This window comes from Phaethon lepturus, unplaced genomic scaffold (genome assembly GCF_000687285.1).
Source record: "Phaethon lepturus isolate BGI_N335 unplaced genomic scaffold, ASM68728v1 scaffold2995, whole genome shotgun sequence".
Classification (NCBI taxonomy): domain Eukaryota; kingdom Metazoa; phylum Chordata; class Aves; order Phaethontiformes; family Phaethontidae; genus Phaethon; species Phaethon lepturus.
In genome coordinates, this window is record NW_010542505.1 from 135,445 (window position 1) to 159,025 (window position 23,581).

The 23,581-nt window shown below is 39.5% G+C and overlaps 1 protein-coding gene across 1 annotated transcript in view; it reads right to left on the bottom strand.

Annotated features, from left to right (window-relative positions):
- The window catches only part of LOC104621520 (glycosyltransferase-like protein LARGE1), a 141,424-nt gene that overhangs the window by 103,368 nt on the left and 14,475 nt on the right, over positions 1-23,581 (bottom strand). Inside the window, exons 3-4 of the mRNA XM_010288034.1 lie at positions 19,955-20,078; positions 1,264-1,435 (exon numbers count right to left, since the gene is read on the bottom strand). Of these exons, the coding sequence (XP_010286336.1) occupies positions 1,264-1,435; positions 19,955-20,078 (296 nt within the window). The remainder of the gene's footprint in view (positions 1-1,263; positions 1,436-19,954; positions 20,079-23,581) is intronic.

Here is a 23,581-nt window from a genome sequence, read left to right on the forward strand (position 1 = left end):
AGGCTTGGTGAAGAGGTCTGAACAATACCTGAAGAGGAGGAAAAACTTTATATTCCTTAATGAAGCAGGTTTGTGAATAGTTTAGTTAAGAAAGCAGGTCATTGCTTCTGGCCTGCTGAAGGGACATCAATGTATCCAGAGCAGAGAAGGGAAACAAATGCACTGAGAAGCAAGTACTAGCACCCAGTCCTTGGCAGTAGAGCTGAAGATAATAGACCCTGCCCATTTCCTGGGTACTGGGAGAGACAAAGAGGCATTGTGGATTTCAGCATGGGATAAGTACAGTATATGTGCTCTTTTTTCTGTTGCCTTTCTAACAGAGTAGTTTATTTTGGCTTCTGTAAATAAATAGTCTCATTTGCTTAGGCTGACTTAGCTTGAGGTGATTTTAACAGAGCTGATGATATGCATCAAGGCTACACTTTTATGGGGCTGTAAACCTACAAACTAGGATACTGGAATGCCTCTGCACTTACCAGCAGTCCAATATATATTCTGAGGGCAAGAGGAGAACAATAGGGCATGTCTCTGACTCTGAAAAGCTGTCAACACTGGAGCCTGGGAGAATTAAATAGTTTTTGCAGTGTGTTAGCCAGGAAAATGCTCTGATTTGTAACAGGGTAGTGGGGAACCTTTTTGTGATCATCTCCTTACACAGTTACTCTGAAAGTGTCCTTTCTTGGTCAAACTATCAAGGATTTTTTCAAGGAGCTGTGGGAAATAGGTATAGATAGAGAAAACTACTTTAGGTGGATACTTCAAATCCAGAACCCTTTATCAACTCATTAAGAGGAGGAAGCAGTAACTCATTCCTATTTGCATGTATAAATCTGCCCCCCTCATCCTCCTCCCCCGTACAAGTATGATCCCAACTTCATTCATTTTCACTGGTAACATGGTAAAGTTGTACTGAAAGTAATAATTAGGTTTTATTAATAAAAAGTAATACAAAACAAGTCTTTCCAAGTATTGAATGGTAGGTCACTACAGCATCCTTATAATTCTTTATCAATCTACTGTCAAATTCTCACCTGTCCCAAATAATCAGACCAGTGAAACAAACTACATAGATAATCAGTGTTGTCAATAATTCTATATGGAACTGTTGAGGAAAGAGCTCACAATTAGAAGAATTATATTCAAACAGCAAAGTCCAAAAGAGTGGAAACAAATCTTAGATAACCCTTTTACCTCCATGGTACTGTTTGCTTTACCATTCTCCCTCCCCCACAAATAAAGACAGTAAAAAAATCATTAGAATACCTTTGAACTTGTGAAAGACGGCCCATAGCTCAGCAATGTCAGTGGCAAATGTTATGTCTGTGTCGAGGACAATGACTCGCTCCAGATTGGAAGGTAGAGTCTTAGTCAGGACCAACTTCATCAGCCCGTAAATCCCAGAGTAGTGTTTGTTGGGGATCCAAGAGACTTCCGACTGACAGGAAATGAGTCGTGGGAAAGAGGAAGAAAAAATAATCTTCATTAGAGAGAGAAAGTCTTCCTGACACTAGTTTTTTGTAATAGTGGAAGATCTCTGAGTACCAGCAATACAACACCATAAAATGTCAGGTGGAAACAGTAATCTAAAATCCTACTTTTAAATTAACTTCAGAAACTCTGAAATATGCTGAAGTTTCTAAAAGCTTAGGAAAAAAAAATTTCTTTGAGGCAATCACTTTACACAATATAATTAAAATCAGTTGAACCTTTCCAACCTGGTACAATCCCTTTTGAGACATCCATGTATCCTGATAAAATTGAAATATAATTTTAATCCAAAACCTCACGTGTATTGTACATTGCTTTCATTTTTCAAAAGTAACAAAAACTTTTGTGTTTGTCATTCCCAGAATTTTCTGACTCTGAAGCAGAAGTAACAAACATAATGTTTTTTCTTTTTATTTCTTACAGATTTGGAGGTCAGAATTTCAAAGGGCCAGTCATTTGGAACAACGGGCCAGAAAATTGGAAAAAAATTGTTTCTTACAAACTCTTATTTTCCTGAAGCCTTACATCTTACTTATAACTAGTGACATCACACAGACATGCTCTAAAATGGAGAAAGTGAGAGAACATTTTTAGCCACTGTTTTCTTGTTTGTTATTTATTGAAGAGGCAAATGCAAATATTTACATTAATATTTACATTTCTTCAGTAAGGGCTAAACAGAATATTTCTACAGCTTCTAAAATAAGTTGGGAGACTAAACACAATTTCATTGGCACCAGGATGTTCCATGAGCTATGTTTAATTTTTTTTCTATGAGACTCAAGTTCTCAAATATCAAAAGCCACTGCTGAAAGTGGGCTACAGAAGTTTTTGAAAAGTTCCTATTGCCCTATCTGAAAATCCTCCTGTTTAATATTTTAAAAGGCATGCACCACAATTCCCTGATTTTAAGTTTTCCCCTAAGTTATGCTCCCATTAACTTCAATTAGTATTTTTTCTACAGGGGACCTGACTGAGACAGATTTCAGGATTTGTCTTGGCATGTTATACTTCAGAGAAAGTAGGCAGAAACTAGATGCATTCATAAAACTGATATTTATTCTGTTGTTTAACTGTCTCATATCTATTCATTGGCATTGTGAAGTTTATTATGTGAAACAGCTTTTGCACAGAAGAGCTCATTTCCTCCAAAATCCTTCAAGAAAACCTTCCCATAATAGAATGGGTTCCTAAACTTTATTTGGACATTGGAAGAGTGGCTGAAGAAAGGCTAGTAATAGCTGCTTAGAGTGCATTTCCTTTTGAATATAAAGTAAAAGGCTTCTGCCGAGGTAAGCTGACCTGCTCTTTTCCCTTTAAAATGGCACACAACTTTCTTTTGTATTCTCAGGGTTCCTGTACCAGGGCAGAGCTTTCTCACACTGCTAAGCTCATTAAAAACACTGAGGCTACTAGAACAAATCTTGAAGGAGAAAGGCAAAATTTTAAGGCGACAGGCAGGAAAAGCAGGTTATCTTAAAACAAACCCAAAACGTAAAGGGCAAACTGAAGTGTGAAGTTTTTTTTGGAAAGTATCTCATCCTGGAAATCCATTTGCATGGTCCCTCGTCTGTGCATGTAGTTCATATGTAATCACATGAATATACAATCTGGCTGACATTGTCACCTACACATGTATGATGTACTTGTGGTCTCTAGGATTTGCACTGTAGAATGCCAAAAGTAGTGTAAGTAAGGAATCCTAGGACATTCATATAAACCACTGTGAAAGAAATGAGACAGTGAGTAACACACAGTGTGGTTTAATTTATGGGTCTACAGAGTCATCATTCTTATTTCATTCTTTCTTGCTTGCTCTATCTGTAATTTGTATGGTGCTTAGAACAGAAATCTAGTTTTTGTCTGCCACATATATACCAATACTAAGTCTCTAGTTGCATAAAAATGAATCTCAATGCTCCCCAGGAATGTCTTCTATGTGTGTAACAGAGATTGTTTCAAATTCAGACCCTCAAAGCTCTAGCTGCGGTCCTAGCTCTCTCACATGATGGCCCTAGGAAGGGACCACCACATCAAGGTGTCAGCAAAGCAGTATTTACCCTGCTTCCCCAAACTCTGCATCTCATTCTGAACCTGCTACTTGACGTCTTTGTGCTTGGCCAGCCATGGAGATCAGTGCTGCAGTCCTACTGACATGGTAAAAGGGTTACAGTAATTTTACAGACATGAGCTTGCTTTTATTATTACCCAACCCTATGTTATTAATTTTGGATGGCATGTCGTTCACTTAATTAGTCCAAATTCAATATTGCTCCAGAATAACTCCTAATATGCTTATGCAAATAAGCTTAATAAGTCAGGGGTTCAGATGTCACATGGATAGCCTGAGACAAGCAGGGAAGGTAAAAGGTGGCTGGAAAAGTAAAAGTCACCTTCAAGGACCGATTACTCACTTTGCTCTCAGGATTTCCAGTATCTAACACCACTGCCATGTATCACTGTAGGGAGGAGATCCTTGCCTGGCTGTTCCTTCTGATCTGGCACACAGAACCCAAAAGCCTGCCATCCTGAAGCCTGATGTTTGCAAGGATCGCTTTTGAAAATTAAAGGAGCAGTCCCTATTCGAAAAGGTCCATTACAGCTGGCTAGCACGTGTTTGAGTTGAGCATATGTTGAAGCTTGAAAGTCACCTGTCAAAACGGTTCAATATATATGAAGTTTTCTCTGATGCAGAGTTGAAGAAGACATAAACAGGGGTCCTAATTAGTCCCCAGCATAATTTCTTTATGGCTTTGCTATTAATGAATAATGTAACCACTCCAAATTTATGCCAAGGAAAACTCCTTGTGCTACACAATGGCACTGTGAAGGCTCACTCTCTCTGGGTATTACATATAGTCTTACTAAAATAAATACAAGAACACCATGGTTGAAGAGGTGCTTAGTAGTTAAGAAGTGCCAGTTGGAGATAACTAAGGTGGCCTATGCACAAACTCTTGCAAAATTCTGCAACCTCCAAGCTGTCCACTTTGATATAACTGGTAACATTTAGTCACTTCATTTATCTAAATATTGTCTAAATATTTTCTGTAAGTCTTAATGCTTTTTTTTCTCTCGCATAGTTAAAATGGCCCATGTATGGAATGTTTGTGAGTCATTTGCTTTACAAGGTAGATTAAAGTTGCCTTCAGAGAACAAATATTCCTAGAAGATATGTCAGGAACAGAAAAAAATAGAGTTAGTAAAAGAGGAAAGTGAAACAAAATAGTGTGACATACTTTGCCATTTGTATAATTCTCAGTTAACAAGAAACTGCACACCTTGGATCTCTAGCTCTCCAGACCTGGACTTTTGCTCATGAGAGGAAAGGCAGGCATTTAGCTGGTGCTGACAGTGATTCTTTTAAGTAAGCTAAGTGAAATAATATCTTCTCACTAAAAATCTTTCATCGGAACCATCTTTATTCTTTCCATAATTGAAGACTGAAAATACACTAAATTATCTAAATTATTCAGTGCTTCCAGCTATGATTATAGAAATTATATGCCCATGAGTCTGCATGCTGTACACAACTGATCACTCTGCTAAATGCCAGAGAAGTGGGAGGAACAGTCTCCATGTCCAGGGATACTTTACCGGTGAGCTGTCTTCCCTAACTGTGCTCTGACTACCTCTGGGAAAAGCTGGCTAGAACACAGTGGCTATACAGAGCCTAACTCAGCTTTTTCACATTTGCTACCATTGTATAAATGTTCATTACAGTTAGCAGAAGAGCCCTTTTTAAGGAGAGAAGTCTAATATAGACATACAGCTTAAAATCAAGCTTCCCTGTTTCTGTGACGCAGAGGGGGAAAACAGCGGCCTCCTTCTTTGTGAATCAATTATATAGTAACTACACTCCCAAGTATTTAGGTATTTTTATTCTTAAAAACAATTGAGTCTGGCTGCCCACATATTGAGATCAAAAAGCACAACTCTTCTACCAAGTCATGACAAATATATGCAGCCAGACTTCAACTCTTTGACTCATAAACAGGTGATGGGAAAATTTGCCCAGGCTTCCCAGGTGAATACTGATTGCTCTGTAGCTGTAAGTGAAATCTGTACACGGGCAGGTATCTTGAGCCTCTTTGAAATGGATGGAGACTCAGTGTTGCAGACTTAGCAGAGAGCAAATTTGGAAAGAACTACCAACATGAACAGAATGAGAGTGGGAACAGTGACCAACAGGAAAGGACCAACAACTTATGGGTGCCTATATCATGTCAGATCAAAAGTCCATCGAGCTCAGTAGCTGGCATCTGATAGTTAATGGTGGCAGGTGCCTACTGAAAAATATAAAACCATCGCAATTCTAAAGCGATACCACCCCATATATACACCTATCCTCTGGTAATTTGCACCAAATTTTGGAGATAGAGGTGGTATTTTTTTCATTAACAGCTTTTGATGGATTTTTTCATCTGCGAATTTGGTAGATTTTTGAAGTCCTGTTAAGTTTTTGGCAACCCCAACATCCTGCAGCAAAGAGTGCCACAGCTTATTTACAACTCCTGGTTGTTTCGACCAGCTATCTACCAATTTAATTTTGGTCACATTTGTTTACACAGAACTACCAGAACAGCAAACTTGTTTCCCTGAGTAATCATGGCTAATTCAGAAGCCATCACTGTACCCATAAAGTTAGGATTCTTTTTTCTTACATGTCTTACTTTGCATTTATTAACAACTGCCACCTGATTCTCAACGGGATAAAACCAAAGAAAACAGCTCTTAGAAAGATGAATGTGGGAAGCAGGGTGCAGGGATGGGTGCCAGTCATGAGCATAAGTGTGGAAAAGAATAGGGCAAGTGCTCTGGTTGAGTGAGGAGAAAAATGTACTTTGAAGTTATGTGCCAGGATGAGATACAGTTTTGTATTTGCCAAAAGCCCAATTAATTAAATTCAGTTATTATTACCTTTCTATTTAAACCTCATGCTCTTAAAGGTCATCAGTCTTACAGGCTAAGGTATTTTGTTTGCAAAGATGACTTTGCACTCACCTTTCTCTTTGCTACATTACTAAAATTATGATAAGCAGAGCAGTAAGGTGAAGCACAAGAGAAGAGAGAATGTATTTGCTGTCTTACCTTAGTGCTGGTTTATGTATACACAGACTGGAGCACAAAAACAGTAGCAAGCATAGAAGTACAGGAAAGCCAAACTAAGATTCTGTAGGACTGTACATGTTTCTCTCATTAGTTTCCATCTTCCCTTAAGTACTGGAGGTCGACAGAAAACTTAATGTGGCTTGCTATGTGCCTCTTGGACTGGGGCGGGGCGGGTATAGCAGTACCACGAAACAAAGCACTCAAGAGTCTGATTACCTCCTTACCAGAGAAAATCTATCCTGACACTTCCTGATGAATAGGTTGCAGTCCATACAGCATCACAGAACCACAGAATGGTTGAGGTTGGAAGGGACCTCTGGAGGTCACCTGGTCTGACCCCCCCTGCTAAAGCAGGGCCACCTAGATCTGGTTGCCTAGGACAGTGTCCAGGTGACTTTTGCGTATCTCCAAGGATGGAGACTCCACAATCTCCTTGGGCAACCTGTGCCAGTGCTCAGTCACCCTCACACTAAAAAAGTGTTTTCTGATGTTCAGAGGGAACCTCCTGTGTTTCAGTTTGTGCCCATCGCCCCTTGTTCTGTCACTGGGTACCTCTGAAAAGAGCCTGGCTTTGTCTTCTTTGCACCCTCACTTCAAGTACTTATATACATTGATGAAATCCCCCCTGAGCCTTCTCTTCTCCAGGATAAGCAGTTCCAGCTCTCTCAGCCTTTCCTTGTATGTAAGATGCTCCAGTCCCTTCATCATCTCTGTGGCCCTTGGCTGGATCCTCTCCGCTATCTCCATGTCTCTCTTGTACCGAGGAGCCCAGAACCGGACCCAGCACTCCAGGTATGGTTTACCAGTGCTGAGTAGAGGGGAAGGATGGCCTCCCTTGACCTGCTGGCAATACTTTGTTGAATGCAGCCAAGGTTATCATTATCCTTCTTTGTTGCAAGGGCACACTGCTGGCTCACGTTCAGCCTACTGTACACCAGGATGCCCAGGTGCTTTTCTGTCAAGCTGCTTTCCAGTTGTGTGGCCCCCAGCATATACTGGTGCATAGGTTAGTTCCCAGGTGCAAGACTTTGCACTTCTCCTTGTTGAACTTCATGAGGTTCCTGTCAGACCCTCTTGCCTGTTAAATATTTTTTTTCCATTTTCTTAACAGAAATCCTCATTGTCCCACAGCATATGTAGCACCGTAGCACACACGGAGCTAGAAAAAATGCTTCCTGTTCAGTATGGTAAGATGAGGGAAGTTTGGCTGATGAATTGTTTTCCCTGGAAGCATGTCCTTAACCACTTTACACTGGAAAATGCAACCTTCAATACTGTATTGATTTTCTCACTACATTCACTGCATCTTCCTAGATATGCCTGGAAAAAAATCAATCAAAATAATCCTCAGCTATGACATAATATTCCCATCCCCACTCCAAATAAAAGACACCCTTTTATGCTCAGCTGACTTCACAAAAGCACCACTAAGGCCAGTATCTTGCAAAAGCCTGAAGGTCAGACTGGCTGGGTTGATGCATGTGTGGAGGCAGAAGGTGCCACTTGCGCACACTCCTCTCAGAGGTGGGCTAATAAATGGGATCAAACAGACCCAAATCCCACTGCCACCCAGACTTAACAGCTGCAGATTCACAGTGGTGGGGAAACAGCCGGCAGCAAATAGGAGTCAGAAAACAGAAAAGGCTGGGGGAAGTTGAAAAGGCAGTCTGTAAGTAACTCTCCCTCCCTAGAGCCTTCATGCCAGGTTTTGCTATAAAAAATATCTGACATCTAGAATATACTGACTGAAATAAAGAGAAATGTGAATTAGGCTTTGTAATGAATGACTTCATGGAGGCTTGTATTTCCAAAAGCATTCAGCATCTACTTGCTCTCACCAACTTCAACAAAGGCACCATATTCCTGAAAATTTGTATCAGTCAGGTGATAAAAGTAACTTCAGGATCTTGAAAAAAAGCAGACAAAGCAAAGCAAAACAAAACAAAACAAAACTAAACTTCCAGGCCACAGCACAATCATTAAGAGCATTGAAGATCTGCACAAATTGTATCTGAATTGTATCTGACACTGGTCTGAAAACCAGTGCAATCTACATGGTGCAAGAACTTACAGCTGGATGGATGTCTGTGAAGGAAGACCATCCAAATTCTTTGGTAGCTGCTGGCTTCAGGCAGCCCTTACAAATGGCCCAGGCATGGGAAACAGCCCTGGAAATTCTGATGTGTGCATCAGATAACAAAAAAATTGTTATTTTCTCAGATTGGATAAGTAACTTCCTAGACACAGTTGATAACTTGTTTTCACAGCTTTTTCATTACTTGTTTAGTGCTTTGCTGCTTCTATGAACATTTGAAGTGGCAAGGTAATTTTTTTTTTCACCATGTGACCTTTATTTAAGACAAAGCTAATAGAACTGGGGCTTTCATGTTGCTTCTAAACTGGAGGAAAATACTGTCACCATTTTAATGACAATCATATTAGTAATTTTTTTTTTTTTGCAACACAAAGCATAAAAAGAGGGGGAAAGCAAACAGTATCATATTGCTGGCACAGGACAGGAACTTTTCTTGATGCACAGTTTTTCTCATCATTGTTTTTCGATTTCACACGGGAAGAACTTCATCCTGCTGTGAATTTTTGCCATACCTCTTCTCACATTCATGAAAATTGAGTCACAATTCCAGCAGCACTAGCACGGATCAGGGTTAGTTTCAGGATAATCCTTCCCATTTCACATTGACTGTACCTCACAATACCTAAACTCTTTCCAGGGAAATATGGCTGATCCCCTTTCTCACTCTTGGGTAACATTCATGCCTGTCTTTCATGCACTGTATTTCTTTTTTACAAATAATTTTAAAAATAAGCGAGAGAGAGAGAGACCAAGTCTGAGTGACCAAAGAGCCTGGGAAGAAGGTGACTGCCACTTGTAATAGCTTCCTCAGGAGGAATGCCAAAAGGAATCTCCTTGCATCTCACCTTTGGAAAATCACTGCCTTTGCTCCATCCTTGTCAGATACCCAGCAAACATTAACAGAAGAGCCTTATTTAAATGAAAACAGATTCTTCTGTTAATTTTTGATGGATAATTTGTAACTTCAATCTTGAATTTAATTTTTCCCTGTGTGATTCACAGGTTTCTGTTACACTGATATTCCCCCCCATAACAGGTCCTTACTATTTATATGAATGGTTGTCAAGGAAACCAGGAATCCAGCAAAGCTGGGGAACTTTTCTAGATACAAAATTTCTGGTGCCCAAGTACTTAAAAAAAAAAATCACACTGAGAAACAATTGTAAGGAGATGGGAATTTATACATTTTTGCTAAATTTATTTTTCTATTTCTGCTGGCCTTTGCTGCTGTTGTTCTTACTCATCACAGAAGCACTGGTGACTTTAATAGAATTCTGCCTCATCTCTTGCTTTATGAACAGATGATATCTTCCACACATACATGCAACAAGTCTGGATACAAATAGCGGTGAGCAAGAAGGTTGAGATAGAAATGGATGATTATCTGAACCTCTGGTTCCTGGATGATGTAGAGCAAATGCAGAAACTGTGGAGCAAGCCACAACTGAAAGGAAGATTAGATATTAAAAAGGCAGAACAAACAAAACCTCCCAAATCAGCATCAGCATACAGCAAAGGAGAAAAATTGAAAATTAATTCTCATCTCTGTAGCAAAGTCTGTAACATAGTCTGACTGATGCTGATGCTTGTTTTTCTTTTTTTCTTTCTTTTTCTTTCCAAATCTCTCACCAATACGTACATATACACAAAGGGCAGACAAGTGGGAAAAACCTGATTTAAGAATGCTTCTTCAAAACAACTTCCTTAATAACAAAATTAACTGGTTAACTCATGAGGGTGCCATGAGTTAAGCCACGCCCTGTGTTTGGAACCAACATGCTTTATAGAGATGAAACTGCAGACTGCTATATAAAGTAAAATGAATGTTCTTTCGTCTCTGCCATTTAGGTAATAGGATATTCAGCCATACAGCTTCTTCAGAAAAGAAATAACCAAATAGTAATTCATCTCCTGGGATCATCGAGGATTATCTCCCTCCCCTTAGGTTTTCTGCTGTCTTTCCTCCACAAGGTTTCCATTCCTCCCTCCTGGCTCAGCCCCACCAAAACCAAAAGGCCAGCTTCCATTTGACTCTGAGCCCTTTTCTTTGCTCTCATCTGAGACATTCTTAATTTCCTCCACTGTTCTCTTGCTATCTCCAAAATGCTGAATGCCCTCTTTGGTTTTCTGTATTCATTTGTGCAAGATGAGACTCCAGAATAGAAAAGTCTGGCCAATCTCAGTGCTATTTCTTGTTCCTTTGGGGTCTTTGGCCTCAAGTCCAGCTGTTTTTCAGTGTGCCAGTCAAAGGTGGAGGACCTGGAAGAGTCAGAGCATCCTGAGAGAGGTCAGTGAGAATAAACCAAACACCAGCCTCCCAGTACTACCTCTCCAGCAGAGGCAAAAGTGCAGGTCTTTCCTAGTAGGTAACACAAAGCCTTTTTTTTTTAAAATTCCTTCCTGTCAGTGAATGAATGAAAAAGAGACACACAAGCTGGACTAGATAAAATGTCAGGAAGCCAGAGCTTTCTGTTAAAAGCTGACTGACAGGTAGATCTGGCTAGAATTTGGCCAGTGGTCAAAAGCAACTCGTGGCTGCCCTTCTCACTTCACCTGTATGGAAAGATAAGAAAGATCAATTGCACGCTTTAATTGCTAGTGAACTCAATCAACAAGCTCTTTGTACTAATCCATCAGGGAAGATACAAATCCAAGAAAATACTATCATTGCCAGCTTTTTAATTTTAGTAACTATGCAAATACATGCACATTAGCTGCAGCCATTATATATTCTGGCAATTTCCATGTAGCCCTTGTGGTCAAAGTCCAGAGGCATCCAATCTGTATTTTGCATGATGTCAGGATATTAAACAGGTGTCATCAAGATGCACTGTCCAGGATAAAAAACACTATCTCCTGCATAAACACATGTTATGTTGATAGACAATAGCTTCATCTCCGTGACAAAAATGTATCTGAAGTGGGATTTTTTTCCTTACTGGATTTTGTGCAAGAGTCCTTTTTTTTAAGGATGATGAAAGAAGGTAGCAGAACAGTGACTATTATTAACCAAGTAATACCTGGCAGGAGACTACAGGTCCAAAATATTAGTTATCATGTGCAAAAAAATCCCTAATCAAAACCTAAAAATCTTGAGGGAAGGACTCAACAATAGACTTGTGGAAGGTGATGATTTGTGGAAAGGATGTGGGAATGCAGCTTCCACTAGACCTCTGACATCCTAATATGATATCAAAACATACCAAATACATACAAGAAAAAAGGATTCATCCTTCTGTTCAGAAGGAAATAACTAGCTGCTAGCCAGCATGTCACCAGTAAAATCACCTCTCTCCAGACCTAATACATACTGTTTCTACCTTCAGAGCAAGAATGGTGAAACTTCAACAGCTGAAAATGCTGCACCAAGAAAGAGGCCATTAGTGGGTAGAACAGACATCCAACTTGTGGAAATGCCATTTCCCATAAAGAACTATTAGTTCTCTTATTTTCAGCAAAAGCAAAGAATTTGCAGGAAAACAAATCATCCTCCATCCTGCAGAGTTGGAGGCCAGGTGAGTGGGAACTTCTTATATCACAATTATTGCTTCAAGAGAACAAAAATTACATGAAGTAGTTCTTTTCTACAATGGTAAGTATTGTAATAGATCAAAAATTCTGGAGTCTAAAAAGCTCCAAGAATACATCTGGGATAAAAAGGATAATAAAGGATAAAATGTATTACAATTATGAACAAGCAATACTAACAATAACCAAGTATAAGAAGCACTGAATGTAGCAAGGGGAAAAAAAAAGCATTCTTCTTCTTTGTTACTAGAAAGAGATGTCTCTCAAACAATGTAGCACTAACTAGAGAAAAAATCTGAAGAAAATAAAGACATTATTGGGAAAGCTGGGCTCCTCCAAAGCAAGAAATATTGGGCTTGATGTCCATGATACCAGTTCAGCTTCTTGCCTAGGTTCTGGTTAAATATTGGTCAAATATTTAACAGTGAATTTGCATGAGTGGTGTTTAAAGAAAGTGTCCATGTAGCAGGCATGTATCTCTTGCACTTCTTGAAACTTTTGATGTGAGGGCTAAGGCTACCAGTGTCACCCCAATTCCATGTAATCTTGTAGTTTCACCCTAAGGACCATCAGATAAAAATGCAGTCACATAGACACGTGAACACAGATCCTAAATGGCTGATTAAAACAGTACAGCTGGAACCATTTTATAAAGGCTTTCAGCTGTATCAGCTAAAAACTGTGGAATCCATTCAACTGTGAAAGGGGTCACACCTGAAGTAATGTAACAGTATACGGTAAAATTATCAGGGGATCAAAACACTGCTGAGTTTTCATCTTTGTTGCTGAAAGGGTGAGACCTAGACACCATCATCTTACCCTCAAAAAATGAAGCTTTTGCAGGATTAAGTCAGTTTGATCTGGAAAGTGTTATCTCCATTAACAGAAAGAAAATTGCTCCATTTAGAAATTCAAATGTTCTCATAACCAGTTGACTCAAAAGGAGGTACCATCAGTGGCATCTAATTAATAACCTTATTATATACCTCCCCTTTGAAGCAAGTACTCAAACTCCAAATCAGCCCGAATGCCCTTACCTGGGCTGAGATGGTTTCAGAAGACCTATGAGAAGAGTGACTTCACCGTGTGCTTGTGCTACATCAGATGCACAGCATGGCATGCCATTTCTAGTGCTGTGAAAAAGTGTCATACAAAGAGGTATGCTCAGGTAAGATGAACATCATTTTTCACCAGAAGAATGACCATTTTCTCCCTAGTCCTTCAGAATACTTTCTGCCTACACTGCCTGCTGGACTGCTCTGTGGGAAGGAGCTCACATCTGAACTATCGTGCAACAATTCCCTGAATTCCAGTTGTTTCTCACAAACAACCCAATGCCAAGTACTTTACAAATGATGAATTCTAACAATTCCAGCTCCCTGATGGTGAATCAAGGATATTCCTGGAGCCCTCCCAGCCTGCTATCATTTTTCAGCTTATCAATCAGACGTAGAAATATATACACTTTGGTTCTTTGTAAATCTAAAAGCAAGGATCATTACACATTTTCATAAGATGCTCACATCAATACCAGTCCTGAATAAGAATGCCTTGAACAGTCACTGCTGTTCTTCTATCAGTAATTGAATGCCCTATGACAGGGAGGTATCCTTATGAGCAAGTGAAAAGCCATTAAGACCTAAGACCATAGCCATTATATGTCTTCCTAGCTTTTTCTCTGTTAGTGCCAAGAAAAGAAATTGTGCTGGAACACAGGATGATCATTAACTCTCCCCAGCAAGTACAGGGGATATACAACCTATACCCCTTATGCGGATCAAAGTGTTAAATAATTTCCATATGTCCAAGGTTAGGACAGCAAAATGCTTTACTTTCTCATGGATGGATAATAACGTTCTGAGAAAGCAGTTGCTGTAATGGGGTTGCATAGTACAAACAATAGTTGCAGCAGTCAGTTTGAGGCACTGTGTGTTTTTAACTTCTTTTTTTTCCAGGGAACATTGGATAATTTTTGTCAAACTGAACAATTTTTGGAAAATCTCATGTGCAGTTACTCATCTTTTTCTCATTCTCTGCTAAAATAGCCTTCCCTGGAGGTGCAGCACTGCAATAAGCGTGATGTTTAAGAAGCTGAATGCCAAACAGGAATCCTTGCTATTAAAATGTCATGGTCAGCTACTATGATACAAATATGGGTGATGGCAGTGGAAGAGAGTCGGCTCCTTACTCCTTACTTCACATATATTACAAAGAACAGCTACCCTGGCCTCCTGGTGGAGGTCGAACATACTGTATTGCTTTTCCCTAGAATCAAGAAAAAAGTGGAGCTACAGAGAAGCCCACAACAGTTAGATATAAGTCATAAAATTAACAAAGAACTCCAATGTTTCCAGAACAGCAGCAACAGTAGGAAAGTATAAAGGTTTATAAAGCCAGGCATAAGGCTTTCTTTGGGAATAGCCAGTTGTGCAGTAGAATCATTGCACAATATAACTGAGTAGGCAGACTGGGACCCTTGAAAGAGGCCCAGGAAGTACTGCACCTTCTTGCATCACACTGGGCTTCATCCCAGTATACCAAATTCTTACAGTTCCAAGTCTTGATTTAACTGACAACATTTGTAAATCCAAGCAGAAATTACACAAAAAACTACAGAAAGCTACTGAGCCTTTTGTATCTTGCCTCCCTCCACAGAAAAAGTCTGAGGTGAGGCTGCTCATGAAAGCTAGCTGTCACTAAGCAGATGACAACTGCTGGAAGCCACTAATGGCACCATGACTCCCATTCTCATGACCAATTTCTGACTAGCCTCACCAATTTCCACAGCACTTCTTTCATTACTGCCTGTCTTGAATAGGCAGAAATTTTAAAACCCAGTGTGATTTTACATAAAATTATTTTTTTCATATTCTGGGTGTGAATAACAATGGAAACACATCTATTTTTAATTTGTAATGTTGCATGGCTTTTTTTGGTGCAGAAGAGGGACTGGGAGGGCAGAGGAAGTACTACTTACGCTACTCAGTCTGCACGGACAGATTCTGACCACTTCACAAAGGTTCCACTGTGCTGGGGAATTTGAATTGCTGTGTGTTTCCTGGTGGAAAATTTCCTAATTTCCTCCCAAGTAGTCTGAAGGAAATTATCTTGGCTTACAAAACCTGGTCCATTAATGTCTAGTCATCTGTACTGAAAACCATGGATAAAAGACTCTGCTCTTAGCATGGTAGCATTGTGTCACAACCACAAGCATATCTGATCACCTGAGAATTCAGGTCTCTAGTATTCAGCATGTTCATTAGTAAATGCACAAAATCTGAATTATAATGTGGAAATTCAAGTGTAAAACTAAGCCATGCAAGTTATGAAAATCTGTATAGTGTTTTGATCATAGGCTTTGGTTTTCAAAATCTTAAAATTGCATTTTATCTTTTTTTTTTAATTAATATTTAAAAGAGAAAGGGAAAGGGCAAGAAGAAACATCAGTCTATGCTTATTATTTCACTGACATGTACAGTAGGCCAGTTTACAGAACAGACAAAAGGCTGGTGAAATGCAGGAGCATTGCAAGACCACCATAACATATGACCGTATTTGACCAAAACCGCAGTGATGTAGAAACACTTTAACTGAATACCTATCACTGCATAAATGAATGTAAACATAAACAGATGCTGTATTTTACATCCTGTATTGCATTAATACCAATTAGATCTTGCATATGAAGTGGAAAAGAAAGGAAGGAAGCTAATGTAGGTCTGCTTCATAGTTTTGTATGTCTGCCTCTGAGGCATACAGGGAACTACTTAAAAAATAAACAATCATGCACTGCCCTTGAACAATATAAAATCTGCATGCAGCGCAATGCAAATATAGTCTAACTGTTATAATCCATGATAGTTAGTAGACAGTCATTAGTCCTGGGAAAATAAATTGTTATGGATGGCTGCTTCTGCAACATCCAGTGGAACTGCTTGACCAGAACAATGGTGGAACACAGGAGAATGCTGGCCAGTTTTGTTGTTCAAGGCTTTGTCAACACTGCTGTCATTGTTACCCTCTGCAGTTGATCCGACTAACACCAAGCTAACAATCTGTTCCATCACATACCATCTCACATCTTCCCAATTGTCAGTCAGCTCCCTCCCATGTTCAGCAAAGTATTTGGTTGAACATTGTTCCAAAATCGGTATATGGCAACGTATGATACATACAGCCCGACCAATGGTATCATTCATTTGAAAAGCTTCCACTGGTAGCAAAAATATTCATGGCATTTGATTTGCTTTTGGTGTCATCTGTTGCACAGACACTTAGAAACAGAGCATATGCTGAAAAAGCTAACATTATTGGGATATTGGCTTAGGGTAACTCCTGCAAGGACAATACAATTTGTCAAACAGGACACTTCATTGCTGTCTGGATGGTGAAGGGAGTCTTCATAGTAAGGGTCTTTGCCACAGGCATCTTATTTGGATTGGGTGAGACTCCCTAAAACACAGTTCTGTCCAATTTTTACAATCCAGCTGGTCTGTGGTCCTTCATGACCACTGCAGGACATGCATAATCCATCACTATAGATTACTTTAACCTACATACAAAACATTTCTTAAATATCTTAAGAATGTACAAAAGACTGTCCTACATGACAGTTTCTACACAGGTAGTAAGTGTTTCTATTGATTGTCTTACCCTTGCACAATTGATTAGTTTTGCAGCAGGAACTGTCTGGGAATCTCTAGGACAACCAGATTCTCCACCCAGGATGCTAATCAACACATTTAAGCATACAAATTGGTCTAGGCCCAGTAGAGACTGCCTAGGAAATCTCAAGAACTGTCTGAAATTCGCACTGGGAGAGCTTCTGTAACAATCTGTCAAACACTTCTTGTGCAGATGTCCAGCAGTTCAGTCAATCACCTAGTTTCAGCTTGGTCTGCTGTCTCAGACCAGTCCTTTATCTTATGTATGCAGACAACCAGCCTGGAAGTTCCTGGACCACCCTGGGAATTAGTAACTTAAGTGCATCGGTAGTGCACACAGGCACAGCTCTGGGAGACAGCTACACTACAATTATAATTAAAGAATTAAATTTGATTTTCCTGCTTAAATCTCTTAGCCCTTGCCCATCTATCTGACCAAATGACGTCAGCGTCTAACCTAGTGAACTGTCTTCACAGTTCAGATGGAAGTGGCTAAGGAGTGACTTATCTCATGCTTAAGTAAATGCCTAAAGTTAGGTGATATTTATGCCACGCATTATGCCAGCTTGGTTTTGCTCTCTGGATCACACCACTGATTTTGACTGAGTGTGCAGACTACATCAACATTTCTAATATGAAATCACCTAAGGCAGCACTGGCTGTGAGATTTTCCCAGTTCTCCTCTAAAACCTGAGAGAAAACAACACCTACTGCAGAGCCTTATTTTCTACACCTTCCTTCAGGACACTAGTTGGTCTAGCTCTAAGCTAGAGAGCATGCATTTTAAGAACTGCAGGATATGTTAAGAAACATTGGTACATCTATTTTAGTCTCCAAATTTTGCCTTTTAAAAAATTAATAATCTAGTGGAAAGAATTGCCTGAATTCTAAACAGCTACTTGAAAACAAAAAAGCATCCATCCTCCATTTATGGAGGACCTAACATTATGTGCTCCCATCTACTGTTTAAACAGGAGCAGGACTTCTCCCAGAATTTAAGGGCTTAAGCTAACATGCCAGCTTCCGCTGCAGTAGAAGTAAGAGGCTGGAAGCTCATACTTATCCAAAAGGAAAAAAAACAAACATGAAATTAAATGTTTTCTGTAGCAGCTAAAATGTGTTTCAAAACAGTGAAACATTGGTGAATGAAAGCTAAGCAGAAAATTCTCAAGCTATTGTTCAGTCTAAACCCTTTTAAATGTCAGCAATTGGCATTGATTACAGGTTTAAAAAAGAACTATGGAGGGTCATTAAAACTGAAACATAGTATATACTGTAACACTGGATTCATAGATCACTTTAGAGAAAGGCAGACTTCCTAGCAAACATTCCAGCATCAGCTCTATGTTTTCCTAACACTGGACAGCATAATATAGCTCCCAAGAGCACAGGTGAAATACATGAACCCAAAACAATCATTAAATCTTCTCTAGAGGCTATGTAGGAAACAAATGAGATGAGCTCCTACAGCTGTCTGTAAACAGCTCCTCTGTCGTCTTTGCTAAAACTTGCAGGATAATCTGGATATAAGCCAGTATCATATCTGTCTTTTTAAAACTCCATTTGTATTTACAGGTCTTTGCTGTCCTTTGGCAGTGTCTGTCACATTCACCTATGCTGAATACTACTTTATACTGTGTTTTTCGGCTACTGAAATCGCTTGGTATGCAGTATGATGAGCAAGAGTGGCAGACCTGGAAAGATGTATTTATTCATCAATACCTGCATCCAGTAAGAAAGTATTCCCCAATTTAAAGCCTATATGTTACATGCAAGACAGTCCAGTGTTGCTTTATGTCACCAGCCATATAAAAATTGAAGCTGAGTGAAGATGGAGGGACAAAACAAGACTTTGCTCTGTAGCCTCATATCTGCACAGTGTTTTACCTATAAATCAGCAAGCTGGGGATCCCTGAAGTAAGGTCTCTTGGTTATTACTTACATAACTACATTGGACCATACCCCAGTGACCAGAAGGAAAACACTAAGAGGTCTGTCTTGCCCAGCTGAGAAGCTAATTAAACACTGTAAATCCCTACACTTCGCAGATAAGCATACGTAATATAGACACATACAAGATTTATAAGAATAAACTTCCTCCTTGCTATGAAGCTATAAAGAACAGAAGGGAGGTCTCTAGCTAATTAGGTTGATATCAGCTTATAGCTTCATGTAGAAGAACCGATAAAAGAATAAAAACAGCTAGAAACAAAATATTTTTCTCAAGGATAATTTTTTCCCTTTTCCATCTCTTTCTACAACTTTTTGTACTCAAGATTCTACAACATGGTGTGCTTCAAATTTACCCCTTAATCAGCACGGCAATTTGCTATATTCTGTTTTTGCCTTGTTTCAGGGTGCTGTTCAGAACAGTCTGATAAGTCATACAAATTATTGACACCAACTCCAAATGCTAAAATCTGAGTACTTCATTCTACCTCCACAGCTAAAAAACGTTCATCTCAAATTCAATGCTGTGCCTCCGTGATCTAATTTAAACTTTCTAACTATGAAAAGATAATTACTTTATGCTTTGAGGAAGTGATTTTTTTTCTCCTTGGAACCCTCCTTTCTTCATATTCATTCCTTTTGAAAAGGCATCCAGGTAAAAAAGGTAGCTATTTCAAAACGTAATACTGATACCTCATCACAGTGTGTGTGCTTAGGGTGTTACACACCCATGCTTAAGGAATGCAAGGAAGTTGAGTGTTTCCAGTAACAGACAGGCTTATTGAACAAGATGCTTAAGAGTCCACCATTGCTACTAGAAAGAAGCATCCTTGGCAAAACATGATGTGATCAGATGCAATTCAACCTGAGCAACGAGAATCCTCTTGATAGCAAGTAAAACTCTAAGCTACTAAACAACAGACTCCATTAGCAGAGAAACTGCCCTGGTTTTAGCCATGTAGTATCTTCTAGTGTAACGGGTTACAGTCATGTGCTTAGAATTAGTTTTAGCTAGGGAGAATATTTTAGTCAGCAGTTCTCCCACAAGTTACCAATTCAGAGAGATGAATAAAAAAGGGACAACATGAAACCAGAAGTATATATGTCTGTCTTTTACCTTGAGCTCATCCGCATCATAGAAGTCTATGCGCACAGCAGGGACCATCCATGTCTGGAACAGCGTTGCCAGGATCTGTTTGGCAATTGCATCTGCGATGAGGTGGAAGTGGAGTGGGTTTCGCCTGATAATGAGAAGGGAGAGAAATGTATTATTTCAAAGGTTTCGAATTCCTATTGCAAAAGGACAACATCAGAACTTACAAAGCTTTACCTATGTCTAAGGTCTCAAGGCAAGGCACACAGCATGTTGGGTGGAGTCCTGCTCTGTGGCCAAAATGCTGAGACACTTACAATTTGAATAAACATCATAGTAATAGAAATACTGAATCATTTTCTGGGTGGTTATAAATAAATACAGTTCCTTTGACTTCAGTGGAATGTGATGATTTATAACAGCTAAGGATCTGGTCCTTTCTACTGGCTCCTTAAAAGAAGGCCAAGTAACTGCCTCTTTGGGGACTTCAGCTGTGAAAGTGGCTGCTTTCAGTTTCTGGGTCAACCTGATAATTTATCTTTGTGGTAAGAACAGTTGTCTGTGGAGACGTGGGGGTGGAAGGGAAGGTTAAAAAATAATCATCTGAATGGGGTGAAATTCCAGGACCTTTGAGTTTACACTCATCTTTTCTACAAAGCAAACTTGGGGTATCAACAGCTGTCCTATGGGAACCGAAAATTAGATGTGTCAGTTGAGTGCCTTCTAGCTACTGGCATAACGAATAGAGCTAGATTGTAAATCTCCCCATATCCTTGTTCCTAAGAGGGAGGGAGGGTTGAAGAAAAGCAGGAAGAAAGAAAAGACTTGACTTGACTGTGAAAACACCAGATCTGGGTTCACCTCTGTAGTTATAGGACTTGGGCTAAGTGAAAATTTTCAAAACAAGATGAGTGAAGCCAGTATCAGCAAGAGTGATAAGGTTGGACAAAGTGTTTGGATTTTTCTATAGTAATGGGAACTTGGACATTTCAAATACCATGTTTAAATCCCTTAACCTTGCTTCTCTCCTTGAAGGACAGTAAGCAACAAAGTCTGATCTTTACTCAACTTCTGTGGCAGGAGTATGAAAACCTGTCAGTTGACGTTAGTCACAACTGGTATTCTTCCATGTTTATCCCTAGTTTAGCAACTTTCCCTGTCAGCAGAGAAGGACAGAGTTTGAAAAAGCCACTAAGAAGACAGATGATTCATTTAGACTTTAGCATTGGCTCAACATTTCTTTGATCCCTAGGGTGGAATAGTGGAGTCTCATTTCTGTGAAATTTATTAAGGTAAATGGGCGTACGTGGTAACAGGTATTTTTAATCTAAAAAGACAAACATTTAGTTTCACATGCCGGTTAAAGTGGAAGATGACTGATGATACTACATTCTGCTGTGTGAATGAGAAGTGAGGAAATCTATGTTAGTTCATGCCAATGTACTACCATTACACTTTTGGGCTTAACCCAAAAGGTGAACATTATTTCTTTCTCCATTTCCTGCATTAATGAACAATGTGTGCCTTTCTCTTTAATGCTACTACTCTTGCTTTCATGACTAACACTGTTTCTCGCTGAAGAAGGTCCACAAGAGAACGTAAAAATACATACAATGGTTCATAGTATCATAACACACCTCTCAGCAGAAACAGGAGGTTGTTGTGAGAAGCAATGTATGGCTGGATTTTGCAGTGTTAGAAATACTGCACCTAAGATCCAACCCAATACTCAGGGATGTCAGTGAAGCTGTTGCACTGGCTTCAAGGGCACTGTGGATCACATTACGTGCTTAAGGAAAAGCAGAAAAGGGCTGGTTAGAAGCCTTATATATGAGATAATCATGATGGCGGAATAAACTCACAGCTGATCTGCATTTAACAATATCCGAAACACTAAGCCACAACATGCTTTCCAAAAAGACAAAGGTCTTTCAATCTCCAGCTTGCCCTGGACTGAGGAGGAGAGAAGGAAAGGTGTAGGCTGACAGCTGCTGAGTGTCCCATTACCAAGCTAAAGGGATCACAGCAATTATATCTGCTTCACCAGCCCAGCAGGAGAGAAGAGGAGGACATCCTGGCTCATGCAAATTCCGCAGTAACCAGGCACTTTGCCAAGAAAAAATGGGGAAATAGCAGTGATCAGGAAATGCATTTCATAAGAAGAGAAAAGGCCAAGAGAAACAAAGTACACCACCAGTGTCTTTGGGTACAGGCAAAGCAGTATCTCAAGACAAATAGGTGTTGAATGTCAACACAGACACTCCACATAGGTCCCTCTGCTTAGCAGGGCCTGAGTCTCATGTCTGGTAGGACTATTTCCCAGCTGGTGTTCTTCAGCAATTTCTTTTCCTTTTTGCAGGGTGATTTATCTATCTATTGCAAAGTAGAATAAGCAGAGTAAAAAATCAGTTAAAAACAAGAAAGCTGCATCTTCTTTCAAACTGTCATTTAGTTAAATGGAATTGATATAAAATATCTGAAGATGAAACACACTAGTTGAAAAGAAAAAATCTGATACAAAGACACTCAGATGTTCTGTAGCAGTTTATACTTATCTGAATGACCCAAAGTGTATGAAATTTAAATGGGGGGAACAAGTGGGTGACATTTTCTTTAGTTCAGCTTCTAGTGGGAAAATGAAAAAAGGAGTAGTTGTACTCCTACACAGAAATCTCTTTCAAGTCGTTAGCCTCACGGTGAAGATTCAGCTGGAAGGAAAGTATGTGTCAGAGGCAAAACAGAAGATTATCACTTGCAAAAATATATCCCCAAAACAGAATAGGGACCTGCTGACATCTACAACTAAACGTGCATCAGCCACAGAAAATTTTACTCCAGACAAGATTTTAGCTAGTGAAATGTGAGGTTTAGCATGGTGCTAAGAAGCCGACAGAGCACAGACTCAAACCTGGAAGATCTTCTGAAGGTAATAGTACTAGCATACACACAGATGACATCCTTTACCTCTTCTGGTGTCTGCAATATGCAAGGCCTGAAAGATACCGATTGTTTCAAAATGTTTATGAAACAAGTTCAGAAGCTTAAAGATCAACCAGCATCCACTGCAAAAGATACAGAAGAGAGAAGAGATTCTGTAAGATGAGAAATCTTTCTCAAGATATATGAGAAAGGGATGTTATCATTATTTGCCAATATGACTGAATCATTGGTTGCAAGAATTAGGAGTGGCAATCGGGATATTGTGAAGGATTCCACTGAAAGCTCTATTTCATTACACTCAGATATTTTGCTGTACCATTTGGAGTCAGTGAAAGTTACTCCATTCCTCAGATTGGTCTTTTTCCAGGACAGAGGCATTTTGGGATACAAGATTTATAAAACTGAAATCAAACTGTATTGCTCCTAAGGTAAGTTAAGGGATAGACATGTGGAGAGCTATCCTTCACAGGAATTTAGCAGCTACAGTTTAAAAAGTTTGGGATATACCCGAGTCTTCCAGAGGGAGGCTGAGCACCCCTCACTTGGGTCATAAGGAAGGGTGGCATGGTCTTTGAAGAAGTTTAATGAACAGCTGAAGATACTGAAGTTTGCTAATGGAAGTTGAGTAGCATGGAACTGGAAAAATACGCTGCTCTGGTTAAAGAAAAATCCAAGTTCTTTCTTTTGTGAGGGTAGATCAAGTTATGAAAA